We start from the raw sequence: 16,381 nt of genomic DNA on the forward strand, positions 1-16,381 counted from the left end.
AGGCAGCATTTCTGCCCTGTTCTCCCTGCCGAAATCCCTCATTCAGTGAAGACTTTCAGGGCCCCCTCTCCTCCCAGGTTCCTCACTCCCCGCCAAGGTGCTGGGACCCATGGCAGGAAAAGAATGTTTACTTAAAAGCTGACAGTTCAAAAGGAGTGGGGGTTGGGGGTTCCTAATGGCACCACAAGTTTGCTTTATTTTCCAAAGCTCTGCCCCAGGGAAAGGCGATCCATCTGCCTGCAGACCGGGGTGGAATGTCGGCCTCATCCTCCTCCTAGCCAGCCCAGGCTGAGGGCTCCTCCTGGGGCCCTTGGTCTGGCCAGCAAAGGTGGCAGACACTGATAATAGGGAGGGAGTCAAAGGTTAAACAGCAGAGATTAGATGAACACAAAGGCTTGTTAGGAAGTGTTAACATCTTCCCTGCAAATATACACAAACAGCAGAAGCAGGAGAGAAGCAGCCTGGCACACACTGCTCAGCTGAACTCAGTGGGCCTGTGTAAGGCCTCGCTGTGCAGAATGAGGTACATCCTTAATGCCTACCTGGCTGTGTACTGGGCAGCGGGGACAGGGACACACCTGTGTCCCACGCTGTCAGGGCACAGGCCCCAGGCAGGGGACGTAGAGTCCAGGGCTTGGCCTCAACAGCAATGACAAGATCAAAGGGAACTTGAGTTGCACGACTTGCCTCAGCGTCCCTGTGCTACTCCCGTCACCTCTCACTCACCTCTCACGTGGCAGGGAGATGGTGGCAGAGTAGGTTTGGGGGCTCAACTCTGTTTTGAGTCTATTCTAATGGATTTAGTTTATTGGCTGAGGTTAAACCATTTTTTTAGGGGCTCCTGATGGGCAGCCTTCAAGAGAGCATGAGGCATCTGCTTTCTCACACCCCCTTATCTCCATCCCTGCCTTGGGATTTGCCCTGAGAATACCATGGGTTCACCTTCTCACCAGCGCCTGGACTAGAGAGGGACCCACTGTGCTTCCGGGAAAGTCCAAACGCCCAGCCTCTGGCAGTCCTAGGCAGGCAGCAAACATTTCTTAGGCATCAACTGTGTCCCAGAGCTGTGAACTGGGGCTTTAAGGATGAAGAAGAAACAAGGCCATATCACTGCCTGAAATCTTGTGTTTCTGCTGAAAGCTAAGCGTTTATAGTGGGGGTAGTCCCTGGGCTTTTAGTTGATGTGCAACAACCCCCATTCTCACCCGCCTTCACTATCCTTGGTCTCAGCTACACAGTGAGAGGTGACATTTATGAATTCTCAATCTGTGCCAGGCACTGTTCAACACACACAGACTCCTCAAAACAACGCTCTCAGGTTGGTTGCTTCTGTCATCTTTTATAGAAGAGGAGACTGAGGCACAGGCAAGTCTGGTATCTTGCCCATGTCATAAAATTGGTAAAGGGAGATGCCCTTATTACAGTGATAATCCCCTCAATCTCCTGATTCCTCCATCACTCTCCATTCTCACCTCAAAGGATCAGACCATCTAGGTTCCAAGGATGGGGCAGAGATGGGGGGTGGTCTCCCCCAGGATTCAACCACCATGCAGGTCTCTTGAGCACTCCCTCTAACACGGAGTGGCCTTCCTTTCTGAATGTAAAAGTGCAAAGATGTATGTGGAAGTAAGGGCTCTCAGGAGGACTCCTGGCCCTGCCCTGTGACTCTGGGCAGGCTACTTAACTTCTGGGCCTGTTTCTTCCTCCAGATTCCTTTCTCAAATAAAATAGCTGCCCCAGATGAACTTTTAAGTCACTGGGAACAGAACAGGCTAACCTGGTACCTCTCTCCAACCTGTGTAAAAAGGCAGCTCCTTCACTCTGTTTCAGAGATGACCCACTGCACTGCATCACTCTCTTTCTCTGCTGTCTTCCCTTCCCCATTCCCAGTCCTTTCCCAACCTGTTCTCCCTTGCAGTGAACTGAGAAAGGGCACAAGAGGCCAGGCAGAGAGGGAGAGAGGCTCTGAAGGAAGCTGAAAGTAGAAGCAGGACGGCTGTGGAGTCACATGGGCTGGGCCCCACAGACCTCCTGTGGGTGCTCTGCACACAGGCTCGGCCAGAGTGGTCGAGGGAAGCCTGTAGTCAGTCTGTCCCTTAGAGGATCAGTAGGCACATCTTCCCTTCCTGCTTAAACATCAACACTCCAGACAAACTGGTCACCTCTGCCTATGGTGCACATTCACATATTTAAGGCTCTCAGAAGTCCTACCAAAGAGAAACCCGTTTAATTCAGTTTCCTAACCTTATTTGACCACAGAATCCTTTTTTCTAGAGATGCCTATTAACACTCCCACAGAGTTAGAATTACCGATGTCAAATCAGCCAAATTCTCTTCAGGCTCCAATTTCCAAAGAAATTGGAATTGGCCTCCAGTTTCCTCAGGCTGGCCACAGGGCTGAGTACAATAAACAATTTCCTAATTCCCCAAACAATCTATGATGTACACATGAGTATTCTCCTGTGATAGATGAGGAAACCTTGCCTAAAATGCTATGATTAATATGTGGCAGAGCCCAGATTCAAGCTGACACCCTCCTACTCCACGCCCAGCTCATTCCACTTAGAGCTGCCAGCTTCTAAGGCTGAGGCTCAGAACCTTCTCTCTGCACAAGCATTCTTATTGGGAACAGATGATGCCACAATCAGATCCTAGAAAAGCACCTTCTTCCTTCCCTGGTTCATCTCTTGCTATTACCTGAGGCCAAGGACATAATTCACTGGAATCAATTCCATCAAGAAAAGTGGCAAACCCAGTTTTTCAGGGACTCTGGCTTTTATTGATAACCATATTAGAATCGGGGCAGACATGGAACCTTCAGGTAAAGGACGTCAAATCAGAAAAGCCACAGTGTGGTGGAAACTGCAGAGGCCTGGGCATTAAAACCATCACTATCCCCTCCAATAAGTCAAGTGCATCATGCTGACTTTATAGATCCTCTTACAGAATCGTTCATATATAGCACAATAAAAATACATACCCTGTCCACCACTGGATGGTGTGATGATCAGAAAATAGATTTTTACAGTATCTTGAAAAAGTTAAACTCCGCTCAAAGGAATAGCCATTGAGTTGTGTATATTTAGAGGAAGTAAAGGTACAGGATGTGTTACTACTCCAAGTAGAAAATGAACGTGCCACTAGGCTGAGGAGGAGCAGGTTGAGGGCTTAGCAGCCTCCCCCGCCTTCCTCCCAGCAGAGGGTCCCGAGGCTGTGCTGCGCCAGGCTGGGCTGCACTGACCCTGAGGTCTCAGTGCAGGCCCTGAAGTGAGCACTCACATACTCCTCCCCTCTGTGGGAATCCGATCCTGGTCCTGCTCTCTCTGGAGGCACTACTCCCATCCCATCCGGCCTCACCAGGCAGTTCAGCAACGTCTCCCCCTGCCTGGGGCGCTGGAGTGGAGCGCCTGGCCAACAGCGCCACCTATGGTTGGATATGCAGAGGAGACGGGACCCAGAGGACCGGCCTGCAGATGAATTTTCTGGTGAGCTAGCTAGCCTCTCTTCTCTCACTCCCTGGTAATCACATTTTTGCTTGATATCTGTATTCGACAGTGACCTCTGGGGGACAGAAGGGAGGCAGCAGCCAGCTCCACAAACTGCTGGGTTGCAGATTCAAGTGCTATCAGAAGCACTTTTGTTCCTAGTTTGGACCCAGGGCCTCTGACGCCAGGGAATGCTTGCTGAAGCATGGAGTTTGTTTTCCTAAAGGCAATTTCTCTGTTGTCTGAAATTGCTAAATTCTACTTTAGGCACTGACTCCTGTTAATGATGAGAACAATAACGGGAATAAACTGCCTTTTATCTGAGGGCTATAAAGTGCTTTACAAACGCAAACCTTTATTATTATGACTTTATATTTATAGACAAGGCTCACTTTAGGGGCTGCTGGCTGCATGTACAGCAATAATCCTGAAATTAATTCATTCATCTCCACCCCTTCCCCACACCTTAACCCTGCCAAAGTGATAGGGTGTGAGGATCAGAGAGGTGGGTAGAACCCAGGGTTGCACTAGGGGAGCCTGGGAGCCACACTGCTTTCCTGTGGCATCACGGACCTGAGGGAGATGGGAAGGGAGGCTGGCACCACACCACCTGAGAAGATGGACAAATACTGGGTCCTTCTTACTCCAGGTAAACTGGAGGGGGCATCTCTGGCCTAAGCTGAGCACCCCATGAGACATGCTGGGTAGCTTCACAGTCTGTGGACTAGTAACTCATAAAACCTTCCCATTTCAGTGCCCTAAATGTATTCCTTGGGAGTTGGTCCTACACTGCAATCCCTCTGACTCAGTTCACAACCAGGTCATTACGGGGCTCTTCTCTTCTGTGGTCAGTCAGACCGCCAGAAACCCAAACGAGATCAGTGCATTTCCAAGATAATCAGCCCAGAAGCAGTCCTGCCAGGATCAGATCTGGTCACCTTCTGTCCCCTCAACCCCAAAGTTTGCCTGCCCCTAGCAGACCATGAGAAGAGAAGGAAAATGGACGTGAGCACCCTCTTTGAAACATCATGCAAGAGACTTCCAAGAAGCCAAAGCACCCACCCCCTGTCCCTCAATCGAGGGGGGTTGGATCAAGTTTGCTGCTCCCAGAGCAGTACTTTTAACTTCTGTAACTGCCACCTCAGACAGGTGTGCCTTCCAGGCTCTGGCTCCCTGCCAGCTCCAAGCTCATCGTGGACTGGAGCCAGCCAGAGGTCAAGGCATAGTAACCTTACAGCAGAACCACCTAAGATCACAAGTCAGTGGCTGGGTGATTTCCTCATCCCCTCATTCATCCAACAAATGTTTACTGAGCTCCAGCATATGCCAAGTACTGGACCAGACACTCATTGTTCAAATTTCCCTGTCCTGATGGAGCTGATTACAATATTCAAGCTGGTTTTGATTACAATATTCAAGGGCTGAAGAGAGAAAGCCCTTCAGCTTTTAGTACCTACTATAGGGCTGTAGTGAAGCCCTTCTGCCTCTCTCAGAGCTGGAAGAGGAGGCTGCTCTACCCTCTGGGGTGGGGAACCATCTGAGTCCTAACCCTAGGTCAAACCCCACCCCCACCCTGCTCATACACAAGTAGGCAGGTGCCTAACACGCCACTTACTTTTTGTTGGTTGTTCTGACAACAACACAGCGCTCCTTCTGGTCCACACAGACACTGTAAACGTCCTTAGGGTACGGGAGGTTTCGAATTCGCCACTGGAAACTCATCTTGGTGTCTTTGCGCACGAATATGGGCTGCAGAAGGCAAATCCAATTCAAGGACTATTCTTGGAGAGGGATAGGAAGGGACGGCTCCCCTCCATAAAGCTCTACCCGGGGACACAATGGGAGACCCTCAGCTCCTCTGATGCTGCCGCTGCTGTGACCTATGAAGCCTGGAGCCCGTGCTCTGGGATGACTAAGCCAGAACCCTTTGGGTGTCCATTCAAGGGAACGTCGCTAGAGCACTGTGTACAGGCGGGCACACTGGAGATGAGGAGGTGAACAAGACATGGTGCCTGCCCTTGAGGGCTAGCAGCCCACTCCCCCAGCCTCCCCAAGACACCTGACAGACAGACATACATTGGCATTGCTTTCCGTGATGAGTTCAGGCCCCAGGCTCCCTGCTCCTGGGAGTGTTGGCTCTCCCACCTCAATCTGCCACTGGCCCAAGGCTCCCAGGGCACTCTTCACACGCCACTTCCTCACTGAGGAGAGAAGGAAGCAGTGGGATTACAGGGAGGAAAGGTGCTCTGCTCTCTTCTGCTGAATCACTGACATCACTTTAGGTACAAGAACAGGATAAAAGTGGGAGTGACAGGCCTTCACACTAACTTTATCCATCTGAGCAGCGACCTCACAACCCCTGAAATATCAGGAGAGCATTTCAATATCAGACAATTTGTAAAGCACAGATCAGGGTGCCCAGACAAAAAGAATTAAAACAAAGCTATGAAAGGCGCCAAGTGGAGTTCAGAAACCCCCAGGTATGACTTCAAGCACAGGGATGATGTGAAGGTTGGGAAAAGGGTGGCTACTAGTAACAGGGAAAATATGGATCCCAAGAAGCATGAGTTGATGTGCATTCTTCCTTCTAAAAATAGGCAAAGGAAGAATGAATTAAGAGTGTGAAAGCTGATAGGCAGATTTGTCTCATGACTCAGAAAGTCCAAATTGAGAAGTTTACTCATTTCAGGTGTACCTGGCTTAAAACAACAGCCCCACAGTTGTATTTACAGGAAATTTTAGGCACACACCACATTTTAAATGTATTATTTATAAAAGATCTAACATAAATTTCTTATAGAGTGGAATCATCCTTTTAAAATGCAAATAATCATTCCTATTTTACAGCCCAGATGTTTGCATAAGATTTTTTTTCCGGTAAGGCCCACACTTTCATGGAAATTTTAAGTGAAAAGTCTAGTGCAGTAGACACTGAGCGCCCCACTGGGATGCTCAGGGACCCCACTCAGCCCCTTCACAGCCGACTGCCGTCAGCATGCCCGTGGCCACAGGGGGCTTTCCCAAGCGCGACCGCTCGGTTCCTTCCCTCCCTGAGGCAATGGGGGTCTTCCAGGTGGCAGCTCGGGCGCTACTCCAGGCCAGCAGCCTTCCTGGAGCTGCCATGAGGAGCTAAAAAAGTCAGAAAGCACCCGGTGTCCTGTGGCGGTTGCTCCTTTTCTGGGCCGGGGGGTGAGTGCGATTCTCAGGATGGGTTTCTTCTGAGTAGCTGTGCCAAACCCCAAACACCCTCCCTGCTCTAAGTAAGGCACACAAGCTGAACACAAAAGTGTGCTGTAAAATGAGGACTTTCCCTTGAATATGTGCCTTTATAAGGTCTGTTGCATTCTGCAGTGTGATTTTATTACGTCTCAGGGCCAAAAACTCTCCCTAGAAACACATTTCCAAGTTTATAATGAAAATTAATAAGGAAGAGTAAAACTTGAAAATATGGTTTATAGGCAACTTTTTTTTTCTTCTCACAAATACTTCTTCTCTCTTAAGTGAATGGACTGTGACTAGAAGTACATCCAAATCTATTGACGTAATACCTTGCTTAACTAGGAAGCCAATCTTCTGGGTTGCAGCCTTCACAGTTACAAATTCAGAAGTGACAAACGCCTCTAAGCTGAGACTTACTGTGACAGACCCATGTATCTCACTCTATACTGTAGAAAAGATCACTCCCAGATTCTTACTCGGACATGTGTAAAATGCTATTTGTAGAATAAGGCAGGAAATTAATTTTTTCCCAGGCATACTGACAACAGAATGATGGGATAGCTCACACTGAGTACAGAGTCAGAACTAGAAAGCATGTGGGACCATTTGGTGTGAGGGCAAACAAGCATCCTTAGACCCTGACGGGATCATGATATAAGAACAGTCAAAACAGAGAGCTTAAAGGTGGAGGTTCTTTTAGAAAGCGTCTAGTCCAATGCTTGTATTTTTCAAATGAGAAATAGCATTCTTCCCTGCCTGCTCTCCTTCAACCCCTGCTACCACTCTCCAAGGAAGAGTATAGAATTACCAAGGCTCAGAAAGAGACACTCACTTGCAAAATCCACAGGTAAAATTCAGGTCTCCTAACTCCGAGACCAGAATGTGAATCATTAGTAAAAGGCTAACTTGTATTCTATAAATATTTAACTGTGCTATGCTAAGTCTCTTCAGTTGTGTCCAACTCTTTGTGACCCTGTAGCCCGCCAGGCTCCTCTATCCATGAGGATTCTCCAGGCAAGAATACTGGAGTGGGGTGCAATGCCCTCCTCAAAAATATTCAATAGCATATATGATATTGTTAAAGTTTTTTTTTTTAAGCTCTATTTCTTTTTTAAATTTTAGCATTTAAAAGAAAAGCTTCAATTATTTAAAAATTTAATTTCTGAAAAACACTTAATTATTTGAGGCTGGACAAGTGAGGTGTCCGGTGATCACGGGCCTTGTTAAATCACGTGTCCTGAAGCACAGTGCCAGTGTGGCCAGGAAAGGCAATTCCGATCTACTCTTTTATCTATGGAATAATTGAGTTTGAAACAGAAACGTTCCCCAAAAGGACCCCAAGGAGATGGAAAGTTAGCTACTGGTTTCCTTACTGCTGGCCTTAAAAGCCACTCAGGTCACAGAAACTTGGACCCTTGGCTGTTTCACCATTTTTAACACCTTGGGGTTAAATTCTTTGTTAGAATACGAAGGTCTCCGTACTCATTCCTGTTTGAGATAAGATCCAATAAATGATTTTTGGTGAAGTCCTTATTATTTCTCCCATGGATGTGGGCATGGATGCACACATGCAAATACAGGCTTTGTCTTGTCTTTCTTGTCCTGTCTTTGTTCCTGAACTCAAGGACAGCTCCTGCGGCAACAGAAGACTGTTTCCACCTGCTGTCACTCTGATTTGATTATATGTTAAACCCAAACTGGTGTGTGCAAGGCAGCTCCCTGGGACGCTGTCATATCTTCCTGGCTGAGCCAGGGCCAGTCCTTGGAAAGGAGACTTTCAATGACCCTGTAAAGGGTCTGATGGGGAATATATGAAGGAGGCAATGCCTGGGGCCTTTTTCCTAAGTCAGCAGGAAGCAGGCTGATGTCCCTGACTGCTGAAAGGAGGCCCCATCTTTCAGGTGGGCTGGAAAGTAGAGATCCTAAAGGCCTCCTTCCCCAGAGTTCCCAGTCCTGGCCCACTTCCAATGTGGATAATTACATTCCCCTTTCCTAAATACTCCCTGCAGCTTAAACTGGATGCAGGATTCTTCTCTTCTGCCCTAAAACACTGCAACATTGCTATGTGGCTATTAAACAGCTGCCACGTCCCATCCCTGAGGAGGCTGAAGGGAATCGAGTGGGTCACTTATAAAGCCGGTGAAGTGCTTGGGGATGAAAGTGCTCAATATCCTCCAAATGCAGCCTGGGGTGGTTAGACTGGCGGTCAAATACCACAGCAGATTAAGCAGGTAATCCGAATGTAATCGCTGGGGGATGGCCTGCCCTTCAGCCTTAGCCCCCCTGGACATGCTGTGTTCTTCTAGGGCTGGTTTGATGTTCCGATCATTGTTATGGGGCCCTTCAGTTTTTTTTCTCTATGAATACACATACAGCATTCATTGTGGGGGATGGGAATGAATAGCATTGAGCAGGCAGGAAAACAACATATGACACTACTATGCTTATTAACACCGACTGGAAGGGCTCTGACCCAGACAGATGCACTATTGGTAATTCTCTCTATAAATTACTTTCTGGGTTTTTCAGACAGAAAACCAGTTTGGCCAATTTTCCAATTTGTATAATTAGCTGGAAAAAAAAAAAAGGAAACCATTCTCATTTACAGCCACAAAAACCCTGTCCATATTTTGCTTCAACGAATGCACAAGTGAAAGTCAGTTCAGGCCCTGGGATTATTTATACTTAAAAATTAAAAACAAACAATATTTTGCAAGCTGGCAGGCGTGGGGTAGGGTAGCTGGACATGAATAAGAAAAGGGTCAGCTGTTCAAAGGGCCCAGCGGTTTGAGTGGAGTGTTCCTCACTGCCCAATCTCTGTCCTGCTCCCACCAGTCTCTACTTGGGTCATTCTGAGGAGAACAAAATTTAGTTAAAAAAACAAAACAGGATTAAATATTCTCAACTCCCAACAGTATGGTGTTGTGGATTAAAAGCATGGGCTCTTCATCAGACAGACCTAGGCTTAAACCCAAGCCCTGTAACTAACCAGCTATGTGATTCTGAGCAAGGTGCTTAACCTCTTGAAACTTGCAGTTTTCCTGACTGTAAAATGAATACAGTAGTACCTACCTACCACACTGGGCTGTGACGAGGATGGTTGGTGTAAAGCACTTAGCATGGTGCCCAATAAAAGTTACAGTGTTAACTATCCTTAGGTACACTTACTCAAACAACATTCTCCTATGAACCTCCATTTCTGCAGGAGTTGGGAGGCCACTGTCTATTCTTGACCCGCCACGAGGGAAAGTGACAGGTTCACGTGGGATGTTACCAATGAAGTAACCTGGGCTTGTTCTTCATTTCAAGTTTGTGTCCAAGCACAACTAAGAGGCCTTGGGTTTTACTTGTTTGTTTTTACAGCCACAGCAGCAATAGCTGTATTATTTGCTCTGTGTAGAGATGAGTGCCGCTGGGGGCTCACAGAGAGGAGCTGTGGCTAGTCCCTGGCCTGGAGATGGTGCTGGTCAGCCTACGTGACCTCTGCTTTCATAAGCTCACCCCCTGTTAGGCATTCCAAGGCTGTCACCCCCTGGGAGTGCTATAAATTACAATGCATTGTGAGGATATTACTACTGTATTGGTTTCCACCAAATCAGTGTCATATGCTAAACACATCAAGATTTTTTAATAGCACCACACTAAACCAATTGGGACTGGAATCCAAGCAGCTCATAATAAGGAAGGATCAACACTTCACTTTGTGGCTGAGCATGCGCAGGACACATGTTTTAAGACTGGAGACGAAAAGAATGCAAACCAGTGTGATCCATGTTGTCGGTTCTAGACATTTATGAGCTGTCAGAAAAAGGGAAAAAGAAATTCCCTCAACAGTACTACCTGTCCATCAGGCCCAGGAAGAAATTAAAGTCAAGAATAATGACAAGAAAATAACCCACCCCATGATTCCATCATTGGTCTTAGCATTTCAGGTGAAACTTAATATAAAGAGACCAACTCCCACTGCTGACAGCCTCAGGCCCTGTGTCAAAGAACCAGCCACCTAGCTTCGGGAAGTCAGTTAATGCTGATATGCATACCTGAGAACAGAGAATGAGCAAATCAAATAATTTCCAGAAATCTGAGCTGGAGCCTCTATTCATGAGCTTATTCTTAGAGGAAAAGAGCTGCAGGAATGAAAATGATGATGCCGCAAAATCACCATTTCTCCCTCCTCCCTTTGATTCAGACGTTCTCTAAGATGAGAAGCATATTTAACAGAGCTGCCTCTGAGGCAAGGTCAGAAGCTGCTGCCTCTTATTCTTGCTTGTTTCTGATATGCCTTCAGAAAACAAAACAAAAAATAAGCCAAAAAAGTGCAGGGAAAGCTGCCTTCACCATGACTTAGCCCACAAGGCTTACTTCCAATTCTACCTTCTCTGTGAAGATTTTCCCAATGGTTTCTCTACACCCCCAATCGCACCTTAGAAGAGTTAACTCTCATTTGCCTGGGAGTGGAGTGAGGTTCACTGGTCAAGTGGACACCCACTGCATCTCTGGTGTCCGGCCCTGACCTCAGGTTATTCTCAGGAACAATCTTGCCTCAAGGGCCTCAGTCTCCCCGAGCTCCCACATGTACTGCTGGGCTTCTCCCTGAAGCCTCAGCTAGGCCCGTTTACCTGTGCTCAGGTCACCCCAAGTTTTCCTAAGGGCCCAATGGGGGCCCCTGTTACTTACCAAGTAGTTCATTTGTCTTCTCATCATATTCTTCGGCCATTTCCTTCCCATCTGGGAACAAATAGTGCACCTTTCTTCTCCCTAGGCACAAAGCAAAAGAGGGTCTTACCCCTGAGCTTCCTCTTGCCTTGGGCCTTTAAGATCCAGAGATCTACCTGGGAAACACTAACAGCCATGGGCATATTAAAAATCTTCCCAGAGCCTCCCACAAACTCCTTGACAACCATCACCCACCATTACTTTAAGACATGTCCTGGGACTCATTTGGTTTCCCTGGACATGTCTTTGTTCTGCTGATTATTCTACGAGCAATAGCTCTAAAAAAGTGTTAGTTGCTTAGTCATGTCTGATTCTTTGCGATCCCACGGACTATAGCCTGCCAGGCTCTTCTGTCCTTGAATTCTCCAGGCAAGAATACTGGAGTGGGTAGACATTCCCTTCTCCAGGGGATCTTCCTGAACCAGGGATTGAACCTGGGTCTCCAGCATTGCAGGCAGATTCTTTACTGTCTGAGCCACTCTTCCCAACTGTTGAACTCCTCCTTGTCCTTCAAAATCCAACTGAAATGTCACTTCTACTGGGAAGTCTTCCTAAAACTATCACTCCTAGCCACCTTGGCAAAATTCATCACTTATTTCTTTATGCCTTCCTGGTGCTTTATTCATATCCACAGTGGAGCATTTATCACATAGTATGATACTTTTAAAAGTATCTGTCTCAAGAATGATATCATATTTATCTTTCTCTCCCCAGTTCCTAAAACCAAGCCTATGTGCTCAGATTATTGAACTGGGTTTCCCCACCAATAGCTCCCTCCAGCTGTGCCCTCACTCTGCCTTCTTCTTCACATCTCTATGCCATTCCTATCATACAGCACATGACATCAGTGCCCAAGTATCTTCCCTATGGCATTTACCTTGGTTATGGTTTTACATCTATCTTTGTGAATTCTGGATGATTATTGCCTGTCTCTTTACTAAGATAAGAGGGATCTTATCCCGTCTATCTATGGTTTCCCAAACACCAAGCATAGTACTTGGCATATTTTAAGAGCTCAGCTAAATACTGATTGAAAGAATGAAAGAACATCACTTTATCTTTCATTGAAAGAAGAGAAGAAATGGATAAAGAAGATGTGGTACATAAACACAATGGAATATAAATCATAAAAAGGAATGAAATTGGGTCATTTGTAGAGGCCTAGATAGACCTAGAGTATGTCATACAGAGTGAAATCAGAATTAAGAAAAATAAATCCCGCATATTAACACATATATGTGGAATCTGAAAAAACTGATATAGATGGTCTTATTTACAAAGCAGAAATAGAGACATAGACATAGAGAACAAACATATGGGTACCAAGGGGAAGTGGGGATGAGATGAATTAGGAGATAAGAATTGACATATATAAACTATTGATACTATGTATAAAATAGATAACTAATGAGAATCTATTGTATAGCACAGAGAACTCTACTCAGTGCTTTGTGGTGACCTAAAATGGCACCCCACTCCAGTACTCTTGCCTGGAAAATCCCATGGACAGAGGAGCCTGGTAGGCTACAGTCCATGGGGTCGCTAAGAGTCTGACAGGACTGAGCGACTTCACTTTCACTTTTCCCTTTCATGCACTGGAGAAGGAAATGGCAACCCACTCCAGTGTTCTTGCCTGGAGAATCCCAGGGACGGGGGAGCCTGGTGGGCTGCCGTCTATGGGGTCGCACAGAGTCGGACACGACTGAAGCGACTTAACAGCAGCAGCAGCAGAAATGGGAAAGAAATCCAAAAAAGTGGAGATGTATGTATATAGATAGCTGATTCATTTTGCTATACAGCAGAAACTAATACAACATTGTAAAGCAACTATACGCCAATAAAAATTTAAAAGAAAACAAATGTTAAAACAATTTCATACTAAAACAAAAGTAACATATGTTCAAAGAAAAAAAAAAGGAAAGAATTCAACAGTATCTCCGAGACCACCTCTTCTATCTCAGTAGTATAATCCTAAGCATCTTCTTAAAAGTGGCTAGATAATTTCCCCTATTTTCACAGATAGGTAAACAGACAGGTAGGCTCCTCAGTGAGACAGTACCAATGCCCAGCAGACAGGTATCCAGCGTATCCCTGATGAACAGAGCCCTAAGGCCCTTAATCAGCTGAAGGAGCCACTAGCCAAAACTTGCAACTGCGTCCGATCTACCAAGCCGTTTGCTGTCCATTCACTCCCCGAGACCTTGTTCTTCAAGTCATTCCAAATTTGTACTCTGGGGAAACTCACCCCCAAATTTGCAGGACCTCTCCATAGGCACCTGGGTTACACCACCCTTAATCATTTGTTTGGCTCACAGAGCTGGCAGAGGCTGTCCTGTCAGGAGGCGGGTACAAGGTGCTGCCTGTGAGTAGCTGAGGGTGTCTGGCCTGACCCTCTTCTTCCCTGGAGTCTGGTCATCAGTGCAGCAGGACACAGTGCTCACTATGGGCCAGGTGCTTTACATATTTCATTGCATTTAATTCTCACAATAATCCTATGTGCCTCCAGTACTTGTCTTTCACAAATAAAGAAAATTGACAAGGCTTAAAGATCATGTAACTGGTTCAAGGTCATAAAGCTAGGAAATGATAGCCTGGGCTTAAACTCACTTGAGGCCAAAGTCGATGCTCTAATAACCATACTAGGGTATCTGTATGGCTTTAAGGTTTTAAGGATGAACAGTGTTCTAGGGGTTTATTGTTCATATTTCTAGTGAATTACATGTTTAGGCCTTAGCCTATTTTATTTCAGTATTCATCTTTTTCTTACTAATCTGATTGAGCTCTGTATACAGTAAGCACATGTCATACAAGTTGCAGATATTCTGTTTTAATTGCCTTTTTGTTTAAAGCGGATTTTCTCAAACAAATGTTTAATTTTTATATAGTCAATTATTTTTTCCTTTGTGGTTATTATCCAGAAGTTGTGCTTAGAATATCCTCCTTTACCCAAGATCATAATATTCATCTATACTCTATTCTAATACATATTTATTCTAAATGTACTCATGTATGTGAATATAAAAAAATTTAAGTATATTACTGTGATATCTTGGTGGAAGAAAAAATATACATGCGTGAGCTTGTATGCATGGAAAAAATATGGATGTTTCTGTATGAAAATGTCAATTGTTATTATCTCCACATGGGAGGATAATGGGTGACTTGTTTATTTATTTTTCATATTTCCACAATGAAAATAATTTATGAAAGATACCGCATAGCTCACAAAGAGTCAGTTTCTCTAGACCAATGATTGTCAAATTTTTCCGAATGGGACCTACGGTAAGAAATAAGATGTAGATCACAATCCAGTATATACGTAATCTATCATATGTGTGTTTGTGTGTGTCTATATGTATGTGTCTGTATGTGTTGCATGTATCACATCAAGTATCATAAAACACTGACCTCACATACAATGTACTCTTCACTTTTTTCTGGTTTTAATTTTTCTAAAAAACTTGTTAACATACTGATGCCCACCTCCTGCAAATAATGGGATTACCAGGAACAGCAATCACTGAATAAATCAACAATTTGCGACAGAAAAAATAATGATTTATGAAAACGTGTACTGGGTTCTCATTATCAAGAGAAGTGATTCTTGGTAGGCAGACAGCCATATCCTCTGCCCACTCACATACACATCAGGAGGGCAGATCTCCAGGAGTCGTCTAACAAGGCATATTCACACATTTGGGTTGTATTCTTTTTTAGGTTTTGATTGGGGGGGGGGACTAACAATGTTGTTTTGTGATATCATTAACAAAAAAACTTACCAAAATCCTGGTTGATGAAATATTTGTTTGAACACTGTCCTTCGACTAAAGGAAGTGAAAGGCAGGACTAGGATAGATACTTGTACACCCATGTTCACAGCAGTAGTTATTTACAGTTAAAAAAAAAAAGTGGAAGTAACCCACTTCCTTGAGTAATAAGAATAAAAACAAAAATAAATAAATGAGACTTAATTAAACTTAAAAGCTTTTACACAGAAAAAGAAACCATAAACAAGATGAAAAGACAACCCTCAGAATGGGCGAAAATATTAACATTTGCAAATGAAGTGACTGACAAATGATTAATCTCCAAAATATATAAGCAACTCATGCAGCTCAACAGCAAAAAAATAACCCAATCAAAAAATGGGTAGAACACCTGAATAGACATTTATCCAAAGAAGGCACATAGATGGCCAACAAACACATGAAAAGATACTCAACATCACTATGAGAGAAATGCAAATCAAAGCTACAATAAGATATCACCTCACACCGGTAATAATGGCCATCATCAGACAATAAATGCTGGAGAGGGTGTAAAGAAAAGGGAACCCTCATGCACTGTTGAGGGGAATGTAAACTGATATAGTCACTAAGGAGAACAGTATGGAGGTTCCTTAAAAAAAAACTAAAAGCAGAACTACCATATGACCCAGCAATCCCATTACTGGGCACACACCCAGAAAAAAACTGTAATTCAAAAAGACACATGTACTCCAATGTTCACTGCAGCACTGTTTACAATGGCCAGGACATGGAAGCAACCTAAATGTCCATCAACAGAGGAACGGATAAAGACGTGGCAAAGAGGGGTCATTGGTGGTCCAGTGGTTAAGAATCTGCCTGCCGATGCAGGGGACACGAGTTTGATCTCTGATCTGGGAAGATTCCACACTGTCGCAAAGCAACTAAGCTCATGTGCCACAACTAATGAAGCCTGAGGGCGCTAGAGCCTGTGCTCCACAACAGAAGCTATGGCAACGAGAAGCCTGTGCACCGTAACTAGAGAGCAGCCCACAATCGTCATAACTATCAATAGAGAAATCCCACGTGCAGCAGCAAAGACCCAGCACGTCCAAAATAAATAGTTACAGAAGTTTTTTTAAACAGATGTGGTACATATATACATTGGAATATTAACCACAAAAAAGAATACAATTGGGTCATTTACAGAGACGT

At 45.0% G+C, this 16,381-nt stretch overlaps 1 protein-coding gene across 4 annotated transcripts in view; it reads right to left on the bottom strand.

Annotated features, from left to right (window-relative positions):
• DPCD (deleted in primary ciliary dyskinesia homolog (mouse)) overlaps nt 1-16,381 on the bottom strand; it is a 40,492-nt gene that overhangs the window by 3,211 nt on the left and 20,900 nt on the right. For 3 of the 4 annotated variants that reach the window (XM_081546930.1, XM_081546920.1, XM_081546914.1), the window contains exons 2-4: nt 11,382-11,462; nt 5,562-5,686; nt 5,101-5,234 (exon numbers count right to left, since the gene is read on the bottom strand). In XM_081546930.1, the coding sequence (XP_081403056.1) occupies nt 5,101-5,234; nt 5,562-5,686; nt 11,382-11,421 (299 nt within the window). In that variant the 5' untranslated portion in view covers nt 11,422-11,462. Of the gene's footprint in view, nt 1-5,100; nt 5,262-5,561; nt 5,687-11,381; nt 11,463-16,381 lie in introns of all 4 variants that reach the window. The other variant, XM_081546904.1, reaches the window with a different exon arrangement.

Source organism: Giraffa tippelskirchi, chromosome 2 (genome assembly GCF_054371585.1).
Source record: "Giraffa tippelskirchi isolate mGirTip1 chromosome 2, T2T-mGirTip1v1.2.pri, whole genome shotgun sequence".
Lineage (NCBI taxonomy): Eukaryota > Metazoa > Chordata > Mammalia > Artiodactyla > Giraffidae > Giraffa > Giraffa tippelskirchi.